Genomic DNA, 18,396 nt, shown 5'->3' on the forward strand with positions numbered 1-18,396 from the left:
TCTCACTTACCGTTCATTCCCACACCACTTTTCTCGCCTTCTGCGCCCGACCCGGAGTTCCTACCCAACGCATCTCCTCCCCCATGCCCAGACCTGAATAGCAACCGCAGTGCTGATGCACCGGTGGCGTGCTGAAGGCCCACCAAAGGCAAACGTGTCTTTGCTCAGCACTGGGATCTATTGGTCTTACTTGCATGCTAAACATGCCTTAAATGTTTAGTAACCCCTGACCGCCCTGGGCATTGCAGTAGCCATTCCCTGAGCTACAGGATTAAAATTCAGGACAGAATCAGCAAATCGAGGGGAGGACTTGCAGTCATCTACAAACTAAATTCAACAGCTCCATTACCTCAGCGAATACCAGTGACAACCAAGAACCCATGGCCTTCAAACTCAACACTTTGAACATCACCACTTTGGGAATGGCCCTAAGCTACCGGCTGGCAAGACCAAGATTCAACTTCAGTACCACTCTTATGGACCTCATCACCCCGCTAGTACTCACCTCCAACTCCTTAATTTTTCCTGAATACCACAACTTTCTACTTGAGGACCACACGGACCCCAACAACACCAACTTCCTGTAGGAACTGAGCATATTATGACTAGCCTAATGAGTGAAAGACGCCACCCACACAGCTGGACATCTCCTTGCCCCTTTTTTCATCAACATCTCTGATGTAACAGTGGATAAACCCACCCCTCATCGGGACTGACCGATCCCTCTTCCGCTTCAGCCTGCACTTTTCCAACAATCACAGAACCAAATTTACCAGAACCTTCAGATGAAATTGGAACAAGATCCCTGAAGAAATCTGGACCACAGAACTTCAGTCTCAACCCAGCCATATCCGAATGACCTACCACATGCCACCATTGACTTCCACACATGAATCACCTTCTTTTGCAGTCGCACTGGTGCAAGAAAAAAACAACCTTATCATCTTGGCCTAAGGCAAAGGCAAGCTGGTATATTGAAGACCTCCTCCTCACCAAGTGCTCCTGCAAACAGATGGAAGGTCAGTAGTGGCACACCCACAACAACAAAGACAGACACACTTCCAAATCAGCCCCTTTGATCTGCCACCTGTTACTCAGAATAAAATATACATGTGGGTAGACCTGGTAGCCCTCAGAATCTGGGTCTATTACATATAAAGTTCCAGAATGATTCTGTCAGGAAGACGTATTACCACCAAAAAAGATTTAGAAAACAAACTCTTTTGATAAAGGTTTAAGAATTCCCCCTTAGACAGGTTATGTAGTGACATACAACAACACATCACTTAGCCAAAAATAAAACTATATTTAAAAATTCTAAGACAACATTAAATAGAAGGGTTTTCCTTAAGGGGCTAAACATGGAGTTGACAACTTGCCCCATTTGTCAAAGTGTATACATAACTGTTCACAGGCTCTTATTGATATAATATATGGTGTACATTTGTCTTTTGTTGTGTCCTCAATTTCACGTACACTGTGCTGATCTCATCTTGTGGAACACCCTTCTATTTAATGTTGTTGTCTTAGAATTCTTAATATGGGTTTGTTTCTAGTTAAGTGGTGTGTTGTTCTAAGTCACTACATAACCTAAGAGTGAGTTTCTGAATCCTTATCAAAAAAGTTGGTTTACAAATCTTTTTTTAGATGAAAATGTCTTCACAACAGGATCATTCTGGAAGTTTACCGGCGACTCAGAGTCCCCAAGTGCTCAGCACTCACAGAAAGGATTCAAAACCACTCCAACTCTTCAAAAGAAATGTTTGCCACAGTGAAGGAATTCACAGATCATCTCATGAACACCACCCCTTCCGGAAGCACTCTGCCCCCACATATCCTACTACACCAACAAAACCATCACCAGCTTCAACTATTTCGTACCCCAACCAGACCTTGCCACCCTCATTTTCCTCCAGTTGGATGACAGAAGCATCCAGTAAACTGCCCTGCTGGCCAGCCATCACTCCTCTGGATAGTGCTATTACTATGCACTCCATGCACTTGGGATCGCCCTCGGATCCATGCATTCACTACATTTCTCCAAAGGACTTGACCCCTTGTGCATAACTCTTATGCCTATCCTCAGCTGCTATCACACCACTACTCCCTTCCCTATCTCATGGAAACACCTCCATCCTACTACTACAGAACAAACCCTCTGTGGACAAGAATACTCTGACTAACTATAGATCCATGTTCGTTCTCCACTACCCAGCCAAAGTACCTGAAAAACTTCTATTCAATCAACGGGTGGTTTAAAGGAGTGTTTGGCGCTTCCTGTCACCTATATGTTCATGTTACCACAATAGTTATTTCATTTTCAGATGGTGCACTTTACAGGAAAAAATACCCCAAATCCCTGCAAATCAACAATCAGTGATCGCTGATAACAATCTCTATATACAAAGGCACACGTCCCACCAATGTCCAATGTTGTTCAATCTTCATGGGATGGGAAAAAAGAATTTGCGGATCATATGGGCCATAGTTTTACAATACAAACGAATATTACCTGTGGGACAAACTTTGTAATATATATAATATCATGTAAATGTGAACGTGTATATGCAGGAAGCACAATTTGTCCTCTCAGAGTCAGAATCAGTGAACTTCTGAGGGCAATCAAGCAAGGGGATGAAAGGTATCCGATTGCACAACACATGAGAATAAGTGACACACAGAATGCTAATCACAATTTTTAAAAAATGTGGATTAGAAAATGTGTCTTTGGACCCTAGGGGAGGTAACAGAGAATTATATTTGAGAAGAAGAGAATCCATATGGATTATGAGGTTACGGGCGGTGGAAGATGGTTTAAACACGGATCAAGAATTGGAATATTTTCTAGGGACCTAGAAAATGTGTAATGTACAGTGTAAATAGATGATATGTATTTAGTATTTGTATATGAGTTCAAAATGGCTTGATATGGCTAATCATAGAATGATGATAAAATCTGATTGGTTAAATGAGGATCTTATAGATAAAGGATGTTCATGCATACACATGTAGAATGCACATTAGCAGGTAGTCTTTAAGGGGTAAGAGAACTAAATATGAGGGTAGATGAAGGAATATATGAAAATTAGGGTAAGGATATGAAAAGTGTAGAAATCATAATAAAGAGGTAAGGCTTATAATTATGCCAGGAGAGGATTTTATGGATGTGCGGCCGTAATGGAGACAATGATGCTAAATTGTAACAGGTAACGCAGAACTTGGACATAGAACAACAGTTTCATTAAGATTTCCTGTTGAGAAGTGAGCCGGCTGAGAGTGTTCAGGAATCTAGTCCGTTTTTTGTGTCAATGGGACGGAGACAGAGGAGATAGAGAGCGGACTAATAAAACAAAAGGAAGTGTACTCGCTGCACAGGCGGATGGCGAACGCAGGTGAGTGGACTGGGAAATACATTGGGGGTATAGAGCGAGTTTCCCATAACATGTTATGTTTACCAAGGAGCTACAGCAACCTGGAGGGCACTCGGATAGGCAGGGGCCAATTGGAATGGGGGCAGTGATGCAAAGTAAGGTTCCATTACGGTTGATTTTGAGAGGGTGCAGCTCAAGAGAGTGTGGGAACTTAGTTTGGTTTTGTATTAATGCAGTATGGATTTTGAAAAACATTGCAGTGGGAATGCTAATCGAGGGAATGAAGGGAACTATATGCGTTGCGTGATATGAGGATAAACGTGGGAAGTGAAGAGAGGAGGATGAAGTGACACAGAATGAACAGGGCGTAACTGACAAGCATTGATTAAACCTTAACTACGTGTGAATGAAATACATTAAAGGAGGATAGGCGGAGGAGGTCTATGAGACAGCTGATTTATAGTTTCTGTTGTAAATGGAACAATAAGGATTGATGGGAACACACAGTATTGTGGGCACGCATTACAATATTTAGAAATGGGTGAGATGGAGAAGACCATGGTAACTATAGGTGAGGAATTTGGACTGGATTGGAATGTAGAACAATATGATAAGAAAGACGTTAACGAGAGATTATATTTACATAGAACCCGGAAATGAGGGGAGAATATTTATAAGAGATATGGAGACTCATGAACACTTGAAAAACATACAAAAATTATGGGTGAAAGAGTATAAAATAAGGATGAAAACTGGACAACAGCTTGATATATAAAAAGAATGAATCCACAGGTACCTTTTATGGGTGATTGTTGTAGTGTGTTCAATCTGTCATAATACGGGAGTATGGTAATTTAGTAGGGTCTCACATGTGTATGCATGTACACGAGGAAATTATCTCAAGTTAATTGAAGTTATCTTAAATATCACTTATAAGATTCATTATATGAAGAGAATGGATATATATGTACATATGTCTTATGGTCACACAATACACGGTAATGGGGAAAAGAAGGTGATGTAAATCATTAGAGGTTCCCACTTGCTTCACAGGAGGTGGACTATTCTGTAAAAGAACATCAGAGATATAGAATGGTAGATATGATGTTTATGTGTAATTGCATCCCTGATGAAGTCACTGGGTGATTCCCCAGACGAAACACGTGTTGGCAAGAGTGGCTGGAGCTTGAACTTAAGCTGAATTCTGATTGGAGGAGGAATACGGAATAAACTATGAAGATTGAATAACATTGGACATTAGTGGGACGTGTGCCTTTGTATATAGAGATTGTTATCAGTGATCACTGATTGTTGATTTGCAGGGATGTGGGGCGTTTTTCCTGTAAACTGCAGCGTCTGAAAATTAAATACCTATTGTGGTGAAATTTGAACATATAGGTGACAGGAAGCACCAAACACTCCTTTAAACCACCCGCTGATTGAATAGTAGTACAGCGGAGTAAGCAGCTCTGTCAGGAATCATCAGAGAACACTATTACAGTACTATGGATAGGGATAAAATGGCAGAGGAACTGTTTAAGAATCTAAACAGTGGCCATACGGTACAGGAGGCCGTTAACAGTGGGAATCAGTAACGGAAGGAAGGACTTAGAGACAAATTTGTCAGACTGGAGAAACTAAAGAAAAATGAAATGTCAAAGTGATGGGAATGGGGCCACATTGAAACAATATAGAAAATTAAACAGAATCCCGAGGGGTCTCAGGTCACAAATCTTTCCAACATACGATGACTTGGACATGAACTTACTGACACAATGGAATAAAGAATTAACATAGAGTTCTATGAGACTGATGGATATTCCTATAGAAAATGCCAATGGAAGGTCTCAAAATTACAGGCAAAGATTGCTATATTGGAGAAGGAGATTAAGGATTCAGGCCTATTGGGAGCCATTGATAAGAACTATAAAATATTGAATGAAATACTATCTGGACACCAGGAGGAAATCAAACAAAGAAAAGCAAGGAAGTTAAAAAGGGATGAGTGGGACTATCAGAATGGCAGGGTGTTTACATTCGCAAGGAAATATGACTATTTAGCATAGGGGACCATGACTCAAGCACACTCAACTTCATCAATATGTTTGGGCTCATCCTCACTCATTGTCGCCCCAAAAAGTGGTAGTGATACAGATGAGGGAGAAGCGATAAGGTCAAGAATAGCACCTGTGAGTAAAAGTACATTTTTTACAAGAAATGTGGAGAATAAAACAGGGGAATCGAGAACAGAGAAGGGAATTCCCAGGAAAACCCAGAGGGGGCAGAGAGGAAGAGGCTCCCAAAGACAGGGGGGGCATGAAAACAAGATCTTGGGACAAGAGGATCTAAAAAAAACAGAAGACCGGGGGTTGAATGTGACCAATATATTAGATAAGAGTTTGTCTGCAGAAATTATGTCACTCCTGAGCAAAGGATTGGGTTTTTGCCCAACTAGTAAGGGCAATATTTTTCGACAGAAAATTGACTTGTATAAATTTATTAGACGCTTAAAATTAAAGAGATTTTTAAAATTGAGGCAACAAATATTGACAAGATGTAGGAACAACAAGAGAGAAACGTGAGCATAGTGAAGTATCTATACAAGATATCTATGATACTGCAGCTTTGCTCTCCATCACAGATTATGAGGATCTTCCAACAACTACTCTAAAAGTGCTGAATGATTTGAACATATTACCAGATTTACATGAAATAAGTGGTCTAAAGATAAAATCAAACTGGATACCCAGGATGGGGAGCGATAGCAATATTGAGGTTTTCCATAAACTAGTAAGTAATGATCTAGACAAACAGTTATCCAAAAAGATGGCTAAAAACATCAGGAGTAATTTAAGTCATGGGGAATGGCAGGCACTGAAACTGTTGCAGGAGGATGAGGGCATTATCATTAGTCAACCCGACAAAGGAGGGAATATTGTGGTAATGAATCGGGTGGACTATGATAATTAGATATACAGACAACTAAGTGATGAAGATTGTTATAAGAGCCTCACATTTAATCCTATTAGTAGTCTAACAGATACGATTAATAACCTATTGAAAACATGGTACCAACAGGGTCTATTAGATGATAATGAGTATACCTATTTGAAGGTGGATCGACCAAGATTTCCATGCCTCTATACTCTCCCAAAAATCCATAAAAATCTCCCCTTTCCTCAAGGCAGACCAATAGTTTCTGGGATTGGAGGGCCAACAGAGAGGCTATCAGAATTTGTGGATATATTTCTACAACCTTTAGTAGCGAACTTACCATCTTAAATTAAAGACACAAAGCACCTCTTGAGCCTATTGGGAGACATACAATGGGAAGGTGGTATGATTTTAGTGACTTTAGATGAGGTGTTACTATATACAAGTATAAGACATGAAGTGGGCTTGAAAGCATTGAAACACATGATACACAGAAGGTCGGCTAGTCTATTAGAACACACAGTTATGATTGTGAATATGGTAGATTTGATTTTGAACCAGAACGTATTTCTATTCAACAAAAAATGGTATAGACAAAAGCAGGGAGTAGCAATGGGCTCCAGGTTCTCTCCTTCTTATGTGAATCTCTTTATGGGATGGTTTGAGGAGAAGTGGATCTGGGGACCTGGGGCAGTGACTTGCAGACATATATCCTATATTGGGGACGATACATAGATGATTGTTTCATGATATGGATAGGTACTATAGAACAACTGATGGAATTTTGTAATTATCTGAATGGAAATGACGCAAATATTAGATTTACTTATCAATACAGTATGGAGAAAACAGAATTTCTGGACATTGAACTTTTCATTGGGGACAACAGGATTCAAAGCCGGTTATACAGGAAACTGACTTCATGAAATGCTATTTTACATGCCTCAAGTGCACACCCGAAGCACCAGATTCATGCGATCCCCTGTGGGGAAATGATAAGGGCGAGACGGAATTGTAGTAGGAATGAAGATTTTGATGAGTGTATACAGGATATGGGTCAGCGCTTTGAACAAAGGGGTTACCAAACACGTGTGATCAAGAATGCGCAAAAGAGGGTTAGGCGGGTAACTAGGGAAGAGACTTTAATGTCCCGGGATACTAAAGTAAAGGACAGAGACAGGGATAGGATTAGATTAGTCACAAACTATACAGAGACCACAAATATTATGAGGAAAGTAATGAGACTTCACTGGAATATTCTAAGACAGGATCTGGTACAGGATGACTGTATAACGAATAGACCAGAAATTACATACCGGAGGGGGAGATCTCTAAAACATCTTTTATGTTCTAGTTATCCAAGATGTAAAAGAAAAGAGGATTGGCTAACGGAACGAAATCAAGGTTTCTTTAAATGTGGCCAGTGTGGAGTTTGTAAATGGGCATGGCATGGGAAAAAAGTATTTGCGGTTCATAAGGGCCATAGTTTTAAAATACAAATAAATATTACCTGTGGGACAAACTTTGTAATATATATAATATCATGTAAATGTGAACGTGTATATTTAGGAAGCACAATTCATCCTCTCAGAGTCAGAATCAGTGAACACCTGAGGGCAATCAAGCAAGGGGATGAAAGGTATCCGATTGTGCAACACATGAGAATATGTGACACACAGAATGCTAATCAGAATTTAAATAATTTTGGATTACAAAATGTGTCTTTGGACCCCAGGGGAGGTAACAGAGAATTATATTTGAGAAGAAGAGAATCCCTATGGATTATGAGGTTACCAGCGGTGGAAGATGGTTTAGACATGGATCAAGAATTGGAATATTTTCTAGGGACCTAGAAAATGTGTAATGTACAGTGTAAATATATGATACGTATATAGTATTTGGATATGAGTTCAAAATGGCTTGATGTGGCGGATCACAGAATGATGATAAAATCTGATTGGTTAAATGTGTTTCTTATAGATAAAGAATGTACATGCATACACATGTAGAACGCACATTAACAGGTAGTCTTTAATTTTGAGGGTAGATGAAGGAATATATGAAAATTAGGGTAAAGATATGAAAAGTGTAGAAATCATAATAAAGAGGTAAGGCTTATAATTATACCAGGAGAGGATATTATGGATGTGCGGCCGTAATGGGGACAATGATGCTAAGTTGTAACAGGTAACGTAGAACTTGGACATAGAACAACAGTTTTAATAAGATTTCCTGTTGAGAAGTGAGCCGGCTGAGAGAGTTCGGGAATCTAGTCCCTTTTTTGTGTCAATGGGACGGAGACTATAAAAACAGAGGAGATAGAGAGTAAACTAATAAAGCAAAAGGAAGTGTACTCGTTGCACAGGAGGCTGGCGAACACAGGTGAGTGGACTGGGAAATATATTGGGGGTATAGAGCGAGTTTCCCTTATCATGATATGTTTACCGAGGAGCTACAGCAACCTGGAGGGCACTCGGATAGGCGGGGATCGATTGGAATGAGGGCAGTGATGCAAAGTAAGGTTCCATTACGATTGAGAGGGGTACAGCTCAAGAGAATGCGGAACTTAGTTTGGTTTTGTATTAATGCAGTATGGATTTTAAAAAACATTGCGGTGGGAACGGTAATCGAGGAAATGAAGGGAACTGTACGTGTTGTGTGATGTAAGGATAAATGTGAGAAGTGAAGAGAGGAGGATAAAGTGACACAGAATGTATACATGAACAGGGCGTAGCTGACAAGCATTAATTAAACCTTAACAACGTACCAATGAAATACATTAAAGGAGGATATGCCGAGGAGGTCTAAGAGACAGCTGATTTATAGTTTCTGTTGTAAATAGAGCAAGAAGGGGTAATGGGAACAAAAAGTATAGTGGGCGCGCGTTACAATATTTAGAAATGGGTGAGATGGAGAAGACCATGGTAACTGAAGGTGAGGAATTTGGACTGGATTGGAATGTAGAGCAATATGATAAGGGAGACGTTAACAAGAGATTATATTTACAGAGAACCCAGATATGAGGGGAGAATATTTATAAAAGATTTGGAGACTCGTGAACACTTGAAAAACATGAAAATTATGGGCGAAAGAGTATAAAATAAGGATGAAAACTTGACAACAGCTTGATATATAAAAAAAAAATGAATCTAAAGGTTCCTTTCATGGGTGATTGTTGTAGTGTGTTCAATCTGTCATAATACGGGAGTATGGTAATTTAGTAGGGTCTCACATGTGTATGCATGTACACAAGGAAATTATCTCAAATTAATATAACTTATCTTAAATATCACTTATAAGATTCATTATATAAAGAGAATGGATATATATGTACATATGTCTTATGGTCACACAATACACGGAAATGGGGGAAAGAAGGTGATGTAAATCATTAGAGGTTCCCACTTGCTTCACAGGAGGTGGACTATTCTGTAAAAGAATATCAGAGATATAGAATGGTAGATATACAATATGATGTATATGTGTAATTGCATCCCCGATGAAGTCACTGGGTGATTCCCCAGATGCAACACGTGTTGGCAAGATTGGCTGGAGCTTGAGCTGAAGTGGAGAAGTGTGGCACAATGGTTAGAGCGGCAGACCCTGATGCAGAGATCTGGCCCGGGACCAGGGTTCAATTCCCACCTCAGCTGGTCTTGGGCTCAATTCCCTTGGACCAGATAATTCTCGCCTCGGTGCCTAATCTAATTAATGGGTCCCACTCTGTAATTCTGGGCAATAGCTTGCTTAATCTCCACAACGGCCCTCAGAGCGCTTGGATGCCTCGCTTCACCCTGGGGCTGTCCAGGAGTGGGTGCCTCACAGGGAAAAGCCAGGAGGGCATCCACAGTGGTATTCGTACAGCGCCTTGAGACCACACCCAGCTCATCCTCTCCCACTGCAATGATTCTACGAAAACCCAGGTAAAGTGCATCAGGTGCATATCAGAGTTTGTGGATTGGATGAAGACCAGCTGACTGAAACCCAGCACTAGAAAGACTGAAGTGGTCTTATTCAGAAAAGGCACATCTCTGGTCCTCAGCCTGGTAGCCCTCAGAGGTCAAATCTTGTTGTCCAATCAAATCAACACAATCATCGCCACCTGTTTCCACACTCCTAAACTCCTCATAAATGAGTTCAGATGGCTCCCGTTAGACACCTGCAGATCAGTCATCACCCTCGGCTTCAGTAATGCCATGCATGTCAGTATCATCTCTTAACACATTAAAAAAATCCAAATCACACAAAATGCAGCACCCAGACCCTCTCTCCTCACTCACATATCTAAACATCTTAGCAACCTTCACTGGCTCCTGATTCTCAAATGCGTCCTCTTCTACCTCCTGACACCCTTGAAAGTCACTACACAAGCAAATCCCCACAAACCTCAACAGCTGCATCCAGTCTCCACTCACTTACTAGGCTCCTCTGATCATGGAACCTTCTCCTCACCCACGTCCGTGCATCCTGTGAGTCAGAGCTGGAGACTGCTTTCTTTCCTACCTGGCCCAAAAGGCCTGGAACAACCTCTTCTTCTAAACCTGAGCCATCAGCTCCATCACCAGATTTCAGAATAAGCTGAAGACCTGGCTCTTCCAATAGGCTCCAGGCAGGACAGTTCCACCCATCGCAGGCACCAGGATACCGGACTGGGTGGTATATGCACCATACAAATAGACATAACAACATATCTATCAGATCAGATTAGCTATCTTAAAGCTACATGTTTTACACATGCATGCATTAGATAACAGATCTTTCCATAAGGCTACAGACAGGGCACTGCTTTATGAATGAGATAACAGACCTAGGGGATTACAATAGAGTTTGGCGGCGTGGGAGCTCGCCTGTAAATCAGCAGTCCCCCCATTCTCTTTTGAGTAAGAGGACACTCTGGGTTTACTCGGCAGAAGCTTGACTGGCTCCACCAGTATAAACCTTTGACGTTGCTGCCTGTCCACCAGTGAGCCTTCAGAGTAGGACAGGGCAGACCAACCATCGCTCTATTTCCACACCCTAATATGACATGTGAGGCATTGTATTTTCCAGGCAGGTATATCGCTCATCACCATACGTTCCCAGGGAGAAAGTGCTCTGCACATCAGAGCCATTGATTTTACATTTTCAAGACAAAAACGCCTAATTTGACAATTTGTTTTCTGAAAACCAATAGGTTTGCTGAGCAGGCGCATCAAAAATGGTATCCACTTGTCAAAGTTTCAGTGCCTTCAGCAAAGTCACAGGCCCAGAAATCCCCACCTATCTGGAGGGGATATCTAAATTGGTGGGTAGGCTTATGTCAGTGCAGTGGAGGCCATGTCCTTTGGTAACCTGGCGGACCTCAAGCTGAGTGTACAAAAGCCTTCCTAGTCTGCTGCTAGCACTGCAGACCTATCCCCAGGTCACAAAGATACAACAGAGCAAAGGAGCTATTAGCTGAAAGCTGGCCACTAATATAAACATTGTGGCTGATATCTTGAAGTAAAGGGCAGATTTACTAGGATTTCATGCAACGCAGCATAACAGAGGTGCTTGCTGTGCTGCGTTGCATCAAAGGAAGACATTAGAAATGTGCCATATTTACAAAGATGTGGCAGAATTCTGCTGCCTCCAAGCCTGGCGCACTGTGAGTTGTGCCAAAGTAAGCACCCTTGCATCATACTGAAAGGGTACCTGCATTATATCCAGGATGTTTTTGTGCAGGAAGGGACACCTTTGTGCACACAAAAAATATTTAGAGGCATATTCCTCTGTCTATGCATGCTGCAGAATGCAACATGCATAGAAAGAAGAAATAATGAAGACAAATAAAGATATTTTTCCTCGTTATGCCTAGGTCAGGGTGCAGCATTCTGCAGCAATCCCAGGTTTACTGACCTTAGTAAATCTGGGATTGCGTCAAAATCCATGGGTGGGTGCACAGGAACACCCGTGCTCCACCCATGGAACGCCTACAGAAAGGAAAGGCATTGCAACACAGCACAAGCCGCTGTGTTGCATTACTTTTCATTACATAGCCATGCATGGCCATGCAAAGCGGCCCGTGCTTGGCTTTGTAAATTGCAGTTAAGGACTTGCATTGCGTTGCATTGACTTGTGTCACACAAGAACAATGCAATTCCTTAGTAAATCTAGGCCTTAGTGTCTAACAGTTGCTTTACATTTTGCACACATATAGTCACAGATAAACCACCTTCCAGAGTTATGAGGCGACGAAGAAATGCCTTGCCCTAAAGTTGTATAATCTTGTCCTGTCACAACTCTGAAGGTTATTGGTCATTTTGCAGCCAAGTGGGTTCAAACTGTGAAGGGTTTTCTTAGGCTGCCATTGGGCAACCATCATGTTAGGTAAATAAGAAAGGGAAAGAAGTGATCAGGGAAACCTGTAAATGTAAGGCAGCAATTTAAATATCACCCATTATCCATCAATGGCAGGCAAATATAAATGTGTGTTTTACCGTCACGTGTGCAATACTGGAGACTACAACAGAATGTATTTCAATGAATGAGATGGACGTGGGGGGGCGGAATAAGTCATCTTGACTTTCATGGTCAAGTGGGTCAAACATTTGCCCAAGATGGAGTTCTGCCACACAACTGAAAGCTCTGGCAGCGTGTTTCAACCAAACTCTTCCTTCTTCATACAAATATTGCCAGGCTCCCGGGGTCTTCAAGGTAACAACTTCTTCCTGTATCACACTAAAAAACCTTTCCAGTAATGCTTTTGCCCTCAGCATTTCTGTCTCTCTGCCGACCACTGCCACCCGGTAAGGATCCATCGCATCTTGAAACAGGAGGACATCAACAGTCTTCTTTTCTTTCTCGTTGAGTTCTTTCTGTAGACAATCTATGACATTTGCTGGCTTTTCACTGAACAGGACTGCCCTGGCTGGATCTGGTATGTCAACCCAACACTCTTGAATGGTGCATTGGAGTAAAGTATTTGCCCAATTGATCTCCTCAGTGCTGACTCCCAGAAGCTTCAATTCCCCATCGTTGGACACAAGACCCACCAACACTCCCTTGGAGAAGAAGGCTTCATCGTTGAATTTGTCAAGATTGACTGTTTTCAGGAAAGAATCCTGATTCATTGTCAGCTGGACATCAGCAAGCAGAAGGTTGTGCAGAATCTCATTGCATCTCTCTTCGGCCGCAAAGTATTCTTCTCTGGGGCCTTCTAGGAGGAGCACTGAGAGAGGCTCATCCAGAAGAACCTTCAGCCCTGGGTACCTGCTTCCACTGTCTCTTTTTAAACATTCAATGACTATGAAGGCTGAAGTCCTGTTGATAATCTTCCACCCTCTTCTTATCAGCTCCCTCTTGAAAGTCAGCTCTTTACAGGTCACCAAAAGCTCTTTTACATCCTGCTGATGCCCAATCACTGTGCTCTGGTTAAGAACTCTGATAGATGTGAACTGACCCAACAGAGAGTCTCTGTCATTGTGGAGAAGATGCACTAGCGTTGGCTCTTCCTCTGCATGGATGTATTCACCAATTGTTATCTCTAGAGCTGCACTCATTGTCTCTGTCCATACCAGGAGCTCCTGTTTAGAGGTTTTCCTGTTTGCTAGAGGAACAACCAGCAGAGAGTGGGAGCTTGGATACACAGACATCTTCCCTCCAAACCTTTCCATCTTCTTGCAGATGTCTTCTTTCGCGGTGTTACATTTAATGAGATATTTTATAAATATTGGGTCTTCGCTGACCCACATTCCAAGATTCTCTATAATGGAAACAGTGAAAGGCAATATGTTATTTATGAGTAAAAGTTGCACAAAGCAATTGAAATCACTGTTTACTATGACCTTGTCCTGTCAATAGAAGACTTTTAGTGATAGCACCAGTGTATGACAGTACACAGTCAACACTTGAAATGGCCACAAATTACTCGCTTATATGAGAGCAAAATAGATATGGAAGTTCAAATGTATTTACTATGATCAGCTCTTCGCTTCCATTTATGTCACAGAATTTTGCAATGCTTTACCATTGGTGCACCGGCTGGCTACCCAGAATGGATAAATCTTTTGCCTGGTACAAGTTTATTTTTACCAAACATACCAGTTTTCTAAGCTCAATCAGACACAGTGATGCTTTTGTTTGTATTCTCCACTCAAACAGGCCTAACAAAATTGCAGTTCAAACAGCACTGACAAAGACACTTGGTCTGGCATAAAAGTGCAAACACTTGCAAATATTTGAGCGTGCCTCTGTTTGAATGTGTTGTATTATTCAGACTTTAAATAAAAGAGACACAAACAATACTTGTGAAGTAGTAATTGTTGGTAAGGTTGCTAAAAAGTTACAGATTTCTGTTTGCATTCAGATACCTCTTTAAGTGATTTCAAATGATCATCAAGTGGTACTGAGGCCCTGATTACGAGTCTGGTGGTCCTTCGACCGCCAGACCCTCGGTGGCGGTCGGGCGACCGTCCAAGTGGTGTCCAACAGCCACATTACGACCGTGGCAAAAGCGCCACAGTCCGACTGCCGGCACCGCCACTTATTCACCAGCCGACGGTCTGGTGGTGCCAGCGGTCTTAATCCACCAGGGCAGCGCTACCCTGGGGATTACGGCTCCTGTGTCTGCCAGCTTTTGCATGGGGAATCCACAGCCATGCAAAGGCTGGCAGAGATGGAGTGCTGGGGGCCCCATGGGGGTCCCTGCACTGCCCATGCACTTGGCATGGGCAGTGCCGAGGCCCTCATGGACAGCCAAGTCGTGCTTTTCACTGCCTGAGTTACAAGCAGTGAAAAGCACGATGGGTGTTGTTGCACCCGACGCACTGCAACATTGCAGCCGGCTTGATAATAAGCCGGCGTCAATGTTGTGGGTAGTTTCCCACGGGGCTAGTGGGTAGAAACACTGTTTCTGCCCGCTAGCCAAGCGGGAAACTCATAATAGGGCCAACGGGCGAAAGACCGGAGTGTCAGTCTTCTGACCTAATGAGTTTGGCCAAACTCATAATGAGGCCCTGAGTGTGCAATCTGCAAATATTCCTGAAGTCAAACTTGAAGAGATACTGCCTAATTGAAAGCATAATATGTAACTACAATGGGTTCCGACTGGAGAAAGACATACTACTTTCAATAGTATATACTTTGTCTTATAACTTAGACCTATCAATAAATGATTTCAAACACACAAGAATCTGATTGCCTTTGTATATTATCATTCATATAGCGAGGTTTACAGAACAATAATGTAGACCATACATACATATATGTTGTGCCCTGTGTTTATTCTGAAGACAGCAAAAGTCATTTGTAATTAATATAATGCACCGGTGTTATACAGAGGTTCACTATATTGCTTTAATTGTTTTATGTTGTTTTTGTTGTGTTGTTCAAACTCACTTGATCACACTGCTTGATCACTTCACTTTCACCTCACTTTGTCAAACAGCCTTGCTTAAACTATTTTTCTGTAAACCTCGCTATATGAATGATAATATACAAAGGCAATCAGAGTCTTGTGTGTTTGGAATTATTTCCTGCTACATCTAAGTTATAAGACAAAGTATATGCTATTGAAAGTAGCATTTCTTTCCCAGGACAAAACCCAGTGTAGCTACATATCATTAAATACCCAGGTTCTGAGGGACACAGGATTACCCCCCCATTGTAATTAATAATTGAAAAGCATGGCATGTGGCTGATGCCAGACCCCGTTTGGGAGGGAAACAGGGCAGGCAGGGCGTTTGCCGCTGGTGCCCTGGGTTCTGTCCTCCTGCGGCTTTAGAAACGAGGATAAGTACAACAATTTCTGCACTTGACTCCTAGGGTAGTGGAGGTGCGTAGTCTCAGGCTTTTGATGGAGGTAGTGTTGGGGTAAGAGCTCAGAACTCAACATAATGTCCAGCCCAGAGCTTCTATGTAATGCATAAAGAAAGAACTTTAATAATACGGTAATACTAAATCCTACTGAACCTTATTGGTATATTGCACAGGAAAGGATTGTACTTAACTGCATTTCAACAGTGAGGTACTGCTCCCCCCCCCCCGCCCCTCAGTTCCCGTTATTAGTTCTCCTGGCTACTATCTAAGAGATTCTGCTATTACCATTCCCCAGCCCTCTATGAGATCACGCGATAGTTAAGCACAGGTGAAGATGGCTCAAAATGTTCTCACTGGTTCAAGCAGCAACTCAGTACAGTGTCTTTATCATTACTTTAATAAATTGTCTCCAGTGGGCACCTGCCCATTTACCTTAGTCTATTGTACCGCAGGCTATGCCCTGCATTCTACATGCTTTGTACCTGTTTGTCGTGGTGGTACAGAGGACACAGTGTGGAGCCCAGTCCTCATGGCTTGACTCTTCCTTAGTGGGGGAGTGCCTTCCACACTTCCCGCTGGTGGCGACTGTGAGGGCACTTGCAGCCTCCTGTCTTCGGCGGTCACTGCAATTTCTTCTCTTTGTTTGCAGCACCAGTCTCTTCAGCCCACAGCGGACTGACTGGCCACATAATCATGTCCTGTGCAGAGAGACTAAGGGAACTAATTTACAGCACAGGTCACTCCTGGATCAGGGTCCAGGATTGTCAGCTTTTTTCTGGGGCTTTAACATGCTATGCTTCTCCTCTTGTGCCATCTCTAATCCAGCAGGACCAGTCACACTCCTCTCCTCTCTCAGCAGGCAGGCTGCTGGGTAGGCAGACTCTGAACTTTTTCAGCAGAAATGTTGAATTTAGGTGATGTCGCCTAATCTATGGATAAGTGCCGTCCGTGCTGACACCAGTCCTCGTGGCACAGCAGCTCTTGTGGCTCCACTGCCTGCGACTTCATAATTGGCTTGGGTCAGTTCTTTTTTAAATGCTTTTTCCAGGCTGATCGCCAGACATAGCCTTTGTACAAAGTCATGTCTCCCATAGCCGGTAGCGGTCGGAGAGGCCCTAAGCAGGAATACCCAAACAGTGACACAATGAAATGTGAAGTCTTTGCTCAGGTCTGTGATTAGCTTTCCTGGAGAAGTAATCAGGGTCTAACAAAGGGGCAGGCCCTTCCTAGAAACTTCCTCAACAACAGAAACTGCTGTCCTATCCCCACCCCTATAATCCATCAAATGGCAAAACTAATCGGTCGTCCTTTGCTAATGAGGCCACAGGAATACAGGCAAAACACTTAGAATGTCTGTGGACGTTATCCTCACTCCGGTCATCTTTTGCTAATCTACACCACAGTCACACAACACACAGAGCCCTACTACTACAAATGTACTGCACATGTACTGCCTATACACATTTACTTGACATGCAAACGGAATGTCAGTGCAAGATTCTGGGTTTCACTTTACTGGAGAACTTCATACAAGAAGGGTTAGCAAACTGCACTCTCAGTGACACAGAGAAAAAGGACTGGTCACAATACAGATTCTTCATCCATGATATGCTGTCACCACAACCTTAAGTGGTACAACCAGGACAAGGACAGTAGCGCTCTGTTCGCTTTAAGGACATGGTTCATGCATCCTTCTTGGTAACAGAGCAGGTCCTGGAGCTCACATTGTCAAGGCCAATTCCAGACCTCTGCACACAGGGTAGATTAGTATTTCGTAGTCAGCACTCTGCTGGTTCACATAAAAAAGATCGGTCACACTATTACTCACAAAACACAGAAGGCTTCCACCACTGCTTTACTTAATGTCCCTGGTAAGGGACAGTAGTCCTCTGTCTCCTATGAAAGTACACTTGGTGCTCCTTTCCAAGTCACACAACAGGTCCTGAACCTCGAATCGTCAGAGAGAGGCCTAGGCCTCTGTGGAGAGGTCACGTTTGCATGATGCCTAGGCAAAAAGAAAAGTCAGGATACTGGATAAACATGCCTCGAAACAAGACTCAAAAAATCTAAAGATTCCTTCTTCCGTAACTCCCTTTCTCTGTCACCACCCCTTAAGGTTTTTGGTATTGAGTCAATGACAAAACATTTGAGGCCTGCAACTTTATTATCATGGACATCTGTAAAATGTCTGGCAACTGGATATGCTTGATCTTTGTGCTTTGTTGCCCCTACATAATGCAGAATTATTTTGTGAAACATATTCTTAGTGCTGCCTACATATTGCAGCCCACAAGGGCACTCCAACACATAAATA

At 42.4% G+C, this 18,396-nt stretch overlaps 1 protein-coding gene across 1 annotated transcript in view; it reads right to left on the reverse strand.

Annotated features, from left to right (window-relative positions):
* LOC138282944 (protein mono-ADP-ribosyltransferase PARP14-like) overlaps positions 1–18,396 on the reverse strand; it is a 570,373-nt gene that overhangs the window by 447,544 nt on the left and 104,433 nt on the right. The window contains exon 4 of the mRNA XM_069221010.1: positions 12,764–14,028. Coding sequence (XP_069077111.1) covers positions 12,764–14,028 — 1,265 coding nt within the window. The remainder of the gene's footprint in view (positions 1–12,763; positions 14,029–18,396) is intronic.

The sequence above is a fragment of the Pleurodeles waltl genome, chromosome 2_2, assembly GCF_031143425.1.
Source record: "Pleurodeles waltl isolate 20211129_DDA chromosome 2_2, aPleWal1.hap1.20221129, whole genome shotgun sequence".
NCBI classification, from domain to species: domain Eukaryota; kingdom Metazoa; phylum Chordata; class Amphibia; order Caudata; family Salamandridae; genus Pleurodeles; species Pleurodeles waltl.